Source organism: Tursiops truncatus, chromosome 17 (assembly GCF_011762595.2).
Source record: "Tursiops truncatus isolate mTurTru1 chromosome 17, mTurTru1.mat.Y, whole genome shotgun sequence".
Lineage (NCBI taxonomy): Eukaryota > Metazoa > Chordata > Mammalia > Artiodactyla > Delphinidae > Tursiops > Tursiops truncatus.
The window spans coordinates 43133590-43146026 of record NC_047050.1 but is presented as its reverse complement, the minus strand read 5'-3'; the positions used below and the strand labels follow the sequence as shown (position 1 = coordinate 43146026).

Below are 12437 nucleotides of genomic sequence, written 5' to 3'. Positions count from 1 at the left end.
AAGATTTATTGCTTTATTTTTTTGTCTTTGCCTATGTACTGCTGAAGTACTTTATTGCTTTATTTTTTTGTCTTTGCCTATGTACTGCTGAAGAGGAAATAAATATAACTAAGCAGGTGTTACGGTTTCTTGCAGTACCAGCACCCCTTGTCTTACTCCTTGTTTGCTTAAGAACTCACACACCTGCAGGCCCTAGGAGGCAAATGTGGAGCCACTGAGGGTTTCAAGTAGGTCAGATTTGCAATTGGATAATTTTGCTTTCAGCATGGAGAATGGACTCAAGGGGAACTCCACTGGAAGCAACGGCCGAGAGACAAGTTAGGAAGTATTTTACAACAGTCCAAATGGCAGCCTGTGCTAGGACTCTGGTTGTTAGTGGGAAAGGAGAGAAGATTCCAGATTCCAGAAATACTTCAAGGTAGAATTGGCAGGACCTAGTGTTTGGGTGAATATGGTGTTTCTGGCTTGAGTCACTTGGTGGAAGAAGGTATCGCTTACTGAATATGGGATTTATGTAAGAAGATGAAATTTGAAAATAAGAAATGGGAAAAAATGTGAATTTCCCTTTGGACATTTTGATTTGGGAGCATCCAAGAAGAGCTACCACGGGTAGAAACTGGATTTAGGATTCTCAGGTTCAGGGGGAGAGGTCTGGGCTGGAACTCTGAGTTAGCCACGACGTTGCTAGAAACGCTCACTTTTTCCTAATTAGAGGTATTGGTTTTCTTTTTTCAAATTTCACTCTTCACTTAAACTCCTCTATCATAACTTTTCCGGGAACATACACTATGGGCAACCTCAGTATATTGTCCCCTCTTCATGATTCCTTCGGCAATTTTAAAATCTTAGCTGTCTTGAGAATTTGGCTGCCCTAACCGATTGGAGGAAAAGTGTGAGGAAAATCTGGTTCCTAAAGCACGTGAATATTTAACTTTTTATACAGGCATTCATAGAACTGAACGCGCTCAAGAGCTGTGTGTGGCGAGTACTCCCCCTCCTTCGGTATCTAGAAAACTCTTCCCTTCCTTCCTCGTCTTCCCAGGACTAGCCAGAGGGTCCTCCATCCCCGCACCCGCTCGGAGCCGGTCTTTTCTTACTGTGCACGGTGTGGGCGGAGCTTGTGCGGGAGCTTGTGCGGGGAGAGCAGGCCTGAGCAGCAGTCACCACAGGAACGAGACCCCAGCTAGTTCGGGCTCTGAGGGCGATGCGTATCCAGGGCCCTAGCGGTGGCAGCGCCGGGGTCTGGGCGCCCGTCGTTCCGCGGCCGTTGGCGGTGGGGCCGGCCCCTGGCCCGAAGGAGGACGGGCGGGGGCAGACGGCGTACTTTCCTCGGCACCGGGGGGCCCGAGAGGCGCGTGACTGCCCGCTGCTCGGCGCCCGCATTGTCTCAGCTCCATAGCAACTCGGGCCGGGCGGGGCCACAGCGGCCGGCGTAGTCCGGGGCCGCGCGCCGCTCCGCGTCGTCATCCGTTCCCGCACGGCTGACGGGGGCGCGGGCAGCGGCGGCGGCATGACCGAGAGGCGGCTCACCGCCGGTAGGTGGGGCGGCCGGGGTCGGTGTCGGGGCCGAGGCGCGCGGGCCGCTGCTCTCGCCCGCGGGGCGGCCCCACTGCGCACCGCCTCTGGGTTCCCTTCTCTGCCCGTGCGTCCCGTAGCACTGGCTCCAGAGTTCTCTCACCGCATTTTGTAAGGAATTTAAACCCTCACCCTTTTCCCAGTGCTTCGTTGGCCCCGTCCTGTTTTATCTTGCTTAATTCTCCGTTTTGCAGCGGGAGTAATGGAGGCCTCCGTCTATTAAGGTTAACTCCAGGGTCACAGTCAATTAGTGACCAAGCTGAATTCCAGAGGCCTTTCCTCCCCACTTCCACCTTGAATTCCAACTTAAAATTCAGTCCATGTGCAGAAAATGAACAGAGGGCCAAGATTTTACTGAACTTGCCCACGTATAAAGCTGTCTCAAATTATTTCATTTACTTTAAAAGGAAATCAGATTTGAGTGAGATAATGTAATATTTTATCTTGTTTCAGAGCCACCAACTATTACAGAAGAAGGATTTGTAAGTACAATTTAGAGAGCTACTTTTTCTTTTCTTGGCTTTTTTAAAAAATAGCAAATCATAGATCATTGAAAAAAAAAGCTGTTTTTTCTTTTTGCCAAATGAGTATAATAGAGGCTTCCATTTCATAACAAGGGTGCTGAGTACAAGAATTGCTTATTTTTTAACAGGTACATTTTCAAGAAGGGGCCATCTGACGTTTATGGTGGATGCTCTTCATTGTTAAAGTTCTTTTACATAAATGGCCTCATTTAATTTTGCTGAACTTGTTAATGACTCCATGAGAGGTAGACTTCATCTCCATGGTTTTATTGTGATGGGGCTGTGCAGTTCCTGGTTACAGTAAACATTAGTAGGTGGCATTGATTGATGATAAGTGGTCTATTTACAGTTGCAATTCCTTTAAAAATGTGCTAAATATGTTCTTAGGTCAGACTTCTGGAGAGTTGAGTAATAATAAGTACTTGGCCAAGTACATCGTAATTGTTGTCATTTAGGTGAGTGCTATACCTAGGGTGTTGGGCTCTGCTGTGGTTCCCGCAGTGTATTTAAGGAACTTGCCCAAGTTTATACATTAGCTAGGAGGCAGTAGAGCCTCATTCCTACTAAGGTTTGATTCCAGCAGTTCTAACCACTTCTCTAGATTATTTGCTTATGTCCTACAGCACTTATTTCTCTTCTTGGTCAATTATCTTATTTGCTTTTGACTTTTTATTCAACAAACGTGAGCACCTCTATATTCACAGTGCAGTGCTAGATGCTGAGGATAAGTCTCCAAAAGTTCACAGTCTAGTAGGGGCTATGAGAATGGAGGCTCTCTGCTAGCTTCATTTGCTAGTACTTTCCACTTTCACCCTTCCAGACCTTTGGTCCACCACTGAGAGAGGGAGACCAAAATAGAGGCACGAAGAGTGTGTCAGAAACTCCAACCATCTTCCTGTTGCCTTGGCATCACTCAGTGTAGTGGCATATTTCTTAATCTGCTTCCTGAACTGTTCTTCACATCAGCAGGAGGTAGGTAAGCGTTTCTGGAGATAACCCTTTCCCATACAACTCCAGCACTAACTCTCTGACAAGCACCCAGCGACATTACCCTTTGAGCTGTCTGCTAACCTCTCCAGGTCTTTTCCCAACTTATGGGAACTCATAACATCTTGAAGATTCTATTAGCCACTACACTTTCTCTTGGTTTCTTTGTACCACTGTCTCCCAGTTCTCCCATCTCTCATTTTTATGTCCCTCTTTCTGGCTTCTCTTTCTTCCTTACCCATGAAAGTGTTGACCTTCTTCAGGATTCTCTGGGAGGACTCCTCTTCTCCTCCTATGGCTTCAGCTACTCTTATTTCACAGGACTCCCAAATCTACACATCTCCAGCCCACACACCTCTTATGATGCTAGAACTCTGTATTTATTGGGTTATTGGACACCTACATCATCTGGATGTCCCTGCATCACTTCAGTAGTCTAAACTGAATTAATCACCCCACCCCATTCTATCTATCTTCCTCTTTTTCTTATTTTGGTTAATGATGCCACTGACCATTCAGTCACCCACATCAGAACCTTTCTTCCCTTTTCTTCACCTCCCACCTGCAGTCATTTAGCAGGTTCCTTTCATAGCCAGATCTTTTTCTCCATCCTCAGCGCTGTCTTATTCAGGCCCTGAGCATGGACTTTGGCAGTAGTCCTCCCAGATATTACTGCCTCCAATATTCCCTCTGCCAACTTCAATTTTCCTTTGCCTAAGGCTTAAAGAGCAGACTCCTGCACGTCAGCTATGCTGGATTACTTGCTGTGGCTTTGCTCTGCCTTTATATTTTTCCTTCTCTCATCAGTCCTACCTTGGCTATCAGATTGCTGTTAACTCTTTAAAAAATTACCATGTTACTTAATTGAGCTTTATTAATCCTACTATTTACTGAATGCTGGCTGCATGTTAATATTTAACCTCAAAACAACTCTATTAGGTGGTTATTAACACCCACATTTCACAGATGAGGAAGTCAGTGTTCACACAGGCTAACTAACTTGGCTTGGGGCCACACATCTAGTAACTGGCAGAGCCACAATGTCAAAAGCCTCCCTTTAGCATTCAAAATCTTTCCTACAACGTTTCAGCCTTCTTTAAACCTTACCTTCCAATACTTTTATGTGATAAAGACAATGTTCATACCATTTTAGGTTTATAAAGTACTTCCGCATGCCCTCTGCTCCAGCCAAACTGCCCTGCTTGCTTCGTTGCCTTTGCTGTTGAGTTTTGTCTCAGTTGCCCTTCCCCATCCATTTCACAGTCTTGCACGTGCTTCAAGGTTCAGCTCATCTCCTGCATGAAACCTTTCCAACCTAAAATCATCCAGATTGCCTTTGAGCCCTGTGCAGCTTTCAGTTGTGGCTAGTTTGTGACCAGATCCTCAAATTCATATGCTCACCAAGCATTATCTATAGATTATTTAATTCATATGTCTTGCACATAATATTTATCTGTTTTTCAGAAGTATAAAAGTATTTTTTTCTCATTAATATTTTTAGAAGAAATTGTGTGACAGAGATCTCTGGTTCCCCAAAATCCATTCTACCATTTTCCATAATACATACCAGACATATTACTGTCCAAAATAATTACAACACTTTCTAGCCTCCCTTGCAGCTAAATGTAACCAAATTCTGCTTACAATGGAACGTAAGCAGAAGTGTTGTGTCATACTTCTGAAAAGCTGATGTTTACAGACATTAAATAACTAACCCCTGGGTCACACAGCTAGTAACTGGTCAGGCCACAATTAGAACCTGTGTCATTCTAACTGTACTACTCAGATAAATGTAAAGGGAGAGAACATGCCCTTCGTCTTGTTTCTTGCTGGCTGAAATGAGGATGTGATCCTGGAGCTGAAGCAGTCATCTTGGATCCTGAGGTAGAAGTGGCATCTTGAGGATGACACAGTCACAAGATCAAAGGAGCCTGGGTTCCTGATATGTTGGGAAGCCAGTCTGCCAGTTCTGAACTGCTTATAATTACATGAGAGAAATAAACTTTTGTGTTATTTAAATAGTGTTATCTTGGTTTTCCATTACTGGCAGCAGAGTCCTATTCTAATATAAAGTGCTTCCATAGTCATAGGCACTTTTTGCTTATTGCATTTTCTCAACCAGTGATCTAAAAACTACAGTGCTATTAAGTATGTCTGCAAAATATTTTAACCCTACGTCTTCAAATGAGAGAATAACATTTAGAATAAATCATTTGTTGTCAGGGGCACATTGCCTTGTATATATTTTAACTTTTTGTTTGTAAATTTTGCAATTTCTTAACAAAATTGTGAACTCCTGGAGGGCTAGTGTTGTGACTCAGTACACCTTAATATTCCCTATAGTTAATAGCACAATTCCCAGAATATGTTATTAGATGATTGATAAATTAGTGTAATTGCTTCACTTATCAATTTTTTGCAAAGCTTCATTTGATATATATTCTATATTTTCTACTTTAGCATTTTTAAGTAGCATTTTTTCTACTTTAGTGTACTTTGGTCTTTGATAATTTTCTCAGGGAAAATATATACAAAAAGCTTACATATTCAGTTTTCTCATTAGTTCCTTTGGGGATATATTTTTAATTATATAAGCAATGTATAAAAACATTCCTGTAAATAATTCAAATAATAAAAGTGATAAAGTGAATGCTTCTCTTCATTACTTCCCTCAATGCCATACTCTTTTTCATATTCCATAAAAATTGAAATATAAATCTGTCATAGCAAGAATAGTAGAGTTCAGACCGCTTTATGATACATTGAGATTTGATTATGTGTTAGGTATACATTGAGAAAAGTTTAAATTTTAGAGTGAACCCTAAAATTCTTTTTGACTTTAAAATAGAAAATAAATTAGTATTAAAGACTTAAGTACTTGACTCTTTAAATTCAAAATATTTTTTTATTGTGCCTTAAAAATTGAAACTATGCAGATAGATATGTCATGCTTCAAAAATAGTCTTTGTAGAGTAAAAATTTTGTAGTATACTGATCTATTTTGTTGAAGGATTTCTGATATATAAAACTCACAGTTTCAACTTTAAAAGCAGATGCCATTTAAAAAAGAAAAGAGTGTTTTTTAAAAAAGCAGATGCTCTTTATTTATACCATAAAATTGAGACTGTAGTTTCAAGCAGTATTTTCTGTATTTTACTTGTTAAAAATGGTATTTATTTTTAATCTTTAGTTTGTTTAAATTCATATTCTGTTATTTGTATAGGGTGAATGAATTTATTATAAACACAGAGCATTTCCCAAGCATGAGGATATTCTCATTATTCTAATGTAATATGCAGAAAAATCCATATGTTCCAGTCCTCATGAACAAGACTGTCTAATTATATGAACATTAATGACCAATTGGTATTTGTCTTTTCATATTGTAAATACGGCTGACTGCACATCAGTTGGTTGAATGAACTGTGAGAGCACACTCGGTTGACATGCTAGGTGGTGTTATGTGGAAGTGGTGGAGGGCAGGGGCAGGTGGATGGAGGTACCATCCTGCTTCCTTGCTCACTTTCTTTTAAGAGGGTGCAGAGTGAGGTGTGAGAAGTGTTTCCAACAAGTCATTCGGAAACAGACTGGTCCTAGAGGTCCTTTGGAAAGTGTAGGCCGTTTGGAATCCTTCCATCTCTGTGGAGTCCAGTTCTCTGGTTGGAATCAAATTCTCTAATGCTTTTTGGAACTGCAGAAAGTGCGTTAGAAGTTCCATCAATATGATAGTCAACAAGTATATTTTTAAGCAACAACTTGCACGTCTCATCGTATTAGGCACTACTGGGGACACACACTGTCTGTCACTATTCCCAAAAGTTGTATACCTTCTGATTGGCGAGGTGGCCTTTAATGAGGACACACAGTTTATATGAATTTTGAGGTTTGAACCAAAAGCACATTTAGAGAAGCTTTCTATCCGTAGGTAAGGTGTGGCATGGGAGAAAAGGTGATAAAGAGTGTGAGATACTCTTTTAAATTAGGATACCAGATTGTAAGAACTTTTGTACAGGGAGAAAGCCTTAGGGTATATTTCGCCAAATGAATTGACTGAAGCCAAGTAGGTATAATTAGACAGTGTGATTGGATAAAAAGGGAATTGAGAGCTTCCTTTACCTTCTCCAGGCCTTTGAGAATTTCCTCCAGGAGAGAGCGTGAGAACAGAAACCAAATGGAAAAGTACCGCTGGGTAGATGCTGATTGTAATATGTGATGATAACCCTTGGTATAAAAGGAGATCCATACTTTTGTTCTTCATTGCTTGAGCCACTCATATTTTCTCCTTCCTTCATAAACTATATTCATAATACAATATACAATTTTGCCATCCCATGAGGATCTGATAAATGGTCTTTTGGCTCTTAAGTTTCCAGAGTGCCTTGGATCTATGCAAGATATACTTTCAACAAGCCACTTTGTGAAGTTTGTTTCCCCTTGTGCTCTCTTTTTGTTTTTCTTTTTTGGCAACATCTCTGCTTTTTATTTTATTGATGTTGCTTTATTAGTGTCTTTCTTAGGTTATCACTCTTTAGGTTTCATGTCCTCAGTATAATCATTCAAGCATTCACTCAACAAAAGTGTAAGCATCTATTATCTGAAGCATTGGGAGTTTTTTTTTTATTGAAGTATAGTTTATTTACAATGATATGTCAGTTTCAGGAGTACAGCAAAGTGATTCAGTTATACATATATATTCTTTTTCAGATTCTTTTAGCATTGGGAATTTTCAAAGTGAGTAAGAAACAGTCTTTTTCCTCCAGAAATTCACAGTCCAGAGAGTGAGATATCTAAACACACAATTATAGTCTGAAATGTTAAAAGTTATGATAGGGGAAACATATCATAGTTCTCTTCTTTTGGAGAAGGAAAAAGGATAGATGGGTAAATAAGAGGAGAAAAGATTTTCCAAGTAGAATAATCAGCATGTGCCAAGGTGCAGAACTATTAAAAAAATTGCTATGACTGGAGCATGGTAGTATGAGATGAGGCTAGACAGCTGGGCAGGAACCAAATTGCATTCATCATAAGCCATTTTTTTTGTGTTAGGAAAGGATGGGGGATTGGGAGACAGGTGGAACTCTTGTATTGATTGTGGTGTTGTTAGGAAGATTGATCTATTCTGTAATGGTGATAAGGAGAGATAGGAAGATGAGCTTTGGCATGTTATGGGCAGAAGGGTGAAGCAGAGGTCCCAGGGGTCTGACCATTAGTGCATGGGATCGCAGGGTAGTGGTCAGAAGATTGTCAGATAACCAGGGACTGATTCTAGTTGTGATGGTAATGATTTGGGATCTGTCATTTAGTACACAGGAGGCTAAGAAGGCTGTCCATAGGTGCAGAGAAACATGATATTGTTTCCTTGTACATAAGTCCCCCCATCCCAACATTTTTTTAATGAAAAAAATTTAATCATATAGGAGAGTTAAAAGAACTGTATGGTGAATACCTATATACCCATCACCAAGGTTTCACAGTTATTAGCATTTTGCTACATTTGCTTTTTCATGTTTCTGTCCTTCTGTCCATCACACCATTCGTCTATCAATCCATTTTATTTTTTTATGCATTTCAGAGTATAAGCTGCAGACATTGATATGATACAGATCACCCCTAAATATTTCAGCATTTATATCAAACTAGTGTTCAATATTAGTTTATGGTTCTTATGTTGAGGTAAAATTTATGCACAGGGAAATGGAAAACTTTTGAGTCCCTTTTGACAAATGTATACACCTGTGTAATCCAAACCTCCATGAAATATAGAACATTTCCATAATCTTAGAAAGTTCTTTCATGCCTCCTTCCAGTTGATTCTTCCTCCATTCCCCAAAGACCACTGTCCTATTTTTTCACCATTGGATTATAGATTCAAATTCATATAAATGGAATCATACAGTTTTCTTTTGCGTAAAATTACTTTTGCTCAGCATAATGTTTTTGAGATTCTCCATGTTGTTGCATGATTCTGGCATGTACATAATTTTGTATTGTGGTAAAATATACATAAAATTAAACTTAACATTTTAACCTTTTTTTTTTTTTTTTTTTTTTTTTTTTTTGCGGTACGCAGGCCTCTCACTGTCGTGGCCTCTCCTGTTGCGGAGCACAGGCTCCGGATGTGCAGGCTCAGTGGCCATGGCTCACGGGCCCAGCCGCTCCGCGGCATGTGGGATCTTCCCGGACCGGGGCATGAACCCGTGTCCCCTGCATCGGCAGGCGGACTCTCAACCACTGCGCCACCAGGGAAGCCCCATTTTAACCATTTTTAAGTGTATGATTTCAATGGCATTAAGCACATTCACATTGTGTAACCATCACCACTATCCATCTCTACAACTTTTTCATCATCCCAAACTGAAACTCTGTACCCTTTAAACAATAACTTCCCATTACCCCTCCTCTAGCCTCCAGTTACCATTATTCTACTTTCTGTCTTTATGGATTTGCCTAGTCTAGGTAACTCATATAAGTGGAATAATACAATATTTGTCCTTCTGTGTACAGCTTATGTCATTTAGCCTGACATTTTCAAGGATTATCCATGTCATTGCATGTATCAGAATTTCATTCCTTTTTAAGGCTGAATAATTGCATTATATATACATACCATATTTTGTTTATACTTTCACACATCAGTGGACATTTGGGTTATTTCCACCTTTTGGCTGTTGTGAATAATGGTGCTAGGAACACAGGTGTACAAATATCTGTATGAGACCCTGCTTTCAGTTCTTCTTATACCCAGAAGTAGATTGCTGGATTATATGGTAATTATATGTTTAACTTTTTGAGGAATGGTGGCTGTACCATTTCACATTCCTGTCAGCAATGCACAAGGGTTCCAATTTCTCCACATTCTCACCAGCACTTGTTATTTTCATTTTTTTAAGAAGATCATAGCCATCCTAGTAGATGTGAAGTCATATCTTGTTGTGGTTTTGATTTGCAGTCTCTTGTTGCTATTGTTGTTGAGTATCTTTTCATGTGCTTATTGACCATTTGTATATCTTCTTTGGAGAAATGTCTATTCAAGTCCTTTTCCCGTTAAAAAATTTGTGGTTTTTTATCTTTTTCTAGCTTAGTTCTTTATATATTCTGGATATTAAACCCTTATCAGCTATATGATTTGCAAATATTTTCTCACATTCTGTAGTGTGTCTTTTTACTTTCCTAGTAGAGTCCTTTGATTCAAAAGTTTTTAATTTTCATGAAGTCCCATTTATTTATTTATTTATTGCTCATGCTTTAGATGTCATATTTAAGAGTCCATTGCCAAATCCAAGGTCATGAAGGTTTATCCTTATGTTTTCTTCTAAGTATTTTATAGTTTTAGCCCTTATCTTTAGGTCTTTGATCCATTTTGAGTTAATTTTTGTATATGGTATAAGGGAAAGGTCCAACTTCATTCTTTGGCATGTGGCTATCCAGTTTTCCTAGCACCATTTGTTGAAAAGAATGTCCTTTCTCCACTGGATTGTCATGGCACCCTTGTTGAAAATTATTTGACCATATATGAGAGGATTTATTTCTGGACTCTTTTCTATTCCAATGGTCTGTATGTCTGTCTTTATGCCAGTACCACTTTATTTTGATAACTGTAGCTTTGTAGTAAGTATTGAAATCAGGATATATGAATCCTTCAGTTTTTGTTCTTTTTCAATATTATTTTGGATGTTTGCAGTCCCTTGAAATTCATTGTGAATTTTAGGATGGGTTTTTCATTTCTGCAAAAAAAAAAAAAAGGCATTGGGATTTTGATGGAGAGTGTATCAAATCTGTAGATTGCTTTGGGTAGTATTGTCATCTTAGCAATATGGTCTTTCAGTCCATGAACATGGCATGTGTTTCCATTTATTTATATCTTCTGTAATTGCTTTCAGCAGTTTTTTAGTTGAGTGTACAAGTCTTTGCCTCCTTGGTTGTTATTCTTTTCTCTGCTACTGAAATGAATTATTTTCTTAATCTCCTTTTTTGATGCACATAACTTTTAAAAAAATTATTTATTTATTTATTTATTTATTTTTGGCGACATCAGGTCTTAGTTGTGGCATGTGGGATCATTTCGTTTTTGCACGTGGGCTCTTCGTTGTGGTGCACAGGCTCTTCGTTGCAGTGCACGGGGTCTTCGTTGCAGCACGCAGGCTTCTCTCTAGTTGTGCATGGGCTTCTCTCTAGTTGTGGCATGTGGGCTCCAGAGGGCGTGGGCTCAGTAGTTGTGGCATGTGGGCTCCAGACTGCTTGGACTCTGTCGTCGTGGCACGCGGGGCTCTCTAGTTGTGGCGCACGGGCTTAGTTGCCCCTCAGCATGTGGGATCTTAATTCCCTGACTAGGGATCAAACCCACGTCCCCTGCATTGGAAGGCAGATTCTTAACCACTGGACCACCAGGGCAGTCCCCTGAGGTGCATAACTTTTTAATATTAGGTTTTATGCTTGAGATGACTGTATGTAATTTCTAATCAAGACTTTCAATGTTGATCTTTTAATATTCTTGTATAGTCTCTCTTGGTGAGAAACTGTATCTCCTAATAGGTATTAACATTTTTTAGACTTTTTTACAACCATTCAAAACTGCAGAAGTTGAAATTAAATTTTAAATTTAACAGTACTCCCTCTTTTCATGACAAATATAATGTTAAAAATTCTTAGGAAAAACAAATTTAGAAGTCAGTAAAATGTTTCAGTTATTTCAAAATAATGATGAAACTCTATAATGCAGTATATGCATATATTTTTCAAGTGATTGCCTTGTATCTAGCTGGTATACTACTACAAGGATCCATCAGTTGCCAGTAGACAGAAATATCTGTTGTATGTGAAGGCCAGATTTGGGGCCATCATCCTTCCAGGGTCTCCCCTCCCCCTTTCCTTCAAGCTGTTAACACCTTTTGACTGTGAACTGTCTTCTTGGACATCTCAAACAGAAACTCCTCCAGCAGCTTCATAGCGCAGTGGTATGCTCTGCACCTAGCTAATAAATCCACGTCCAGGGGCTTGAGCAGCTCTCTGGCTATGCTCAGTGTCTGGGTGTGGGATGTGGCTGATAAATCACAGACTCCAGGGAAAGGAGTTGGATCTGAGGAGTCCCAAACAAGTTTGCTCACAACCAGAGGTCACCATCCTGGGAGCACCAGCCATCCCTGACTGTGCCTGGTAGCCTTGAGGTCTGAAGAGGTCCACTTTCACTTGACCCATTGAATTCCGTTGTCTGCACACCACCATGTGTCATGGCCATACCGGGTGGGAGGCTCTGGTCTAGTGACTGGCATGTTTAGAAAGGAGAAAAGAAAGAATTTATATGTACTTTAGGAAGAAGAAGCAAAAATAGGTCCATCCTGATAGGCTTAGACC

The 12437-nt window shown here is 40.0% G+C and overlaps 1 protein-coding gene across 1 annotated transcript in view; it reads left to right on the top strand.

The window, feature by feature from the left end:
* The first annotated feature begins 1432 nt into the window (after window positions 1–1432).
* RGS22 (regulator of G protein signaling 22) overlaps window positions 1433–12437 on the top strand; it is a 181304-nt gene continuing 170299 nt past the window's right edge. The window contains exons 1-2 of the mRNA XM_073794632.1: window positions 1433–1535; window positions 2029–2057. Of these exons, the coding sequence (XP_073650733.1) occupies window positions 1511–1535; window positions 2029–2057 (54 nt within the window). The 5' untranslated portion in view covers window positions 1433–1510. The remainder of the gene's footprint in view (window positions 1536–2028; window positions 2058–12437) is intronic.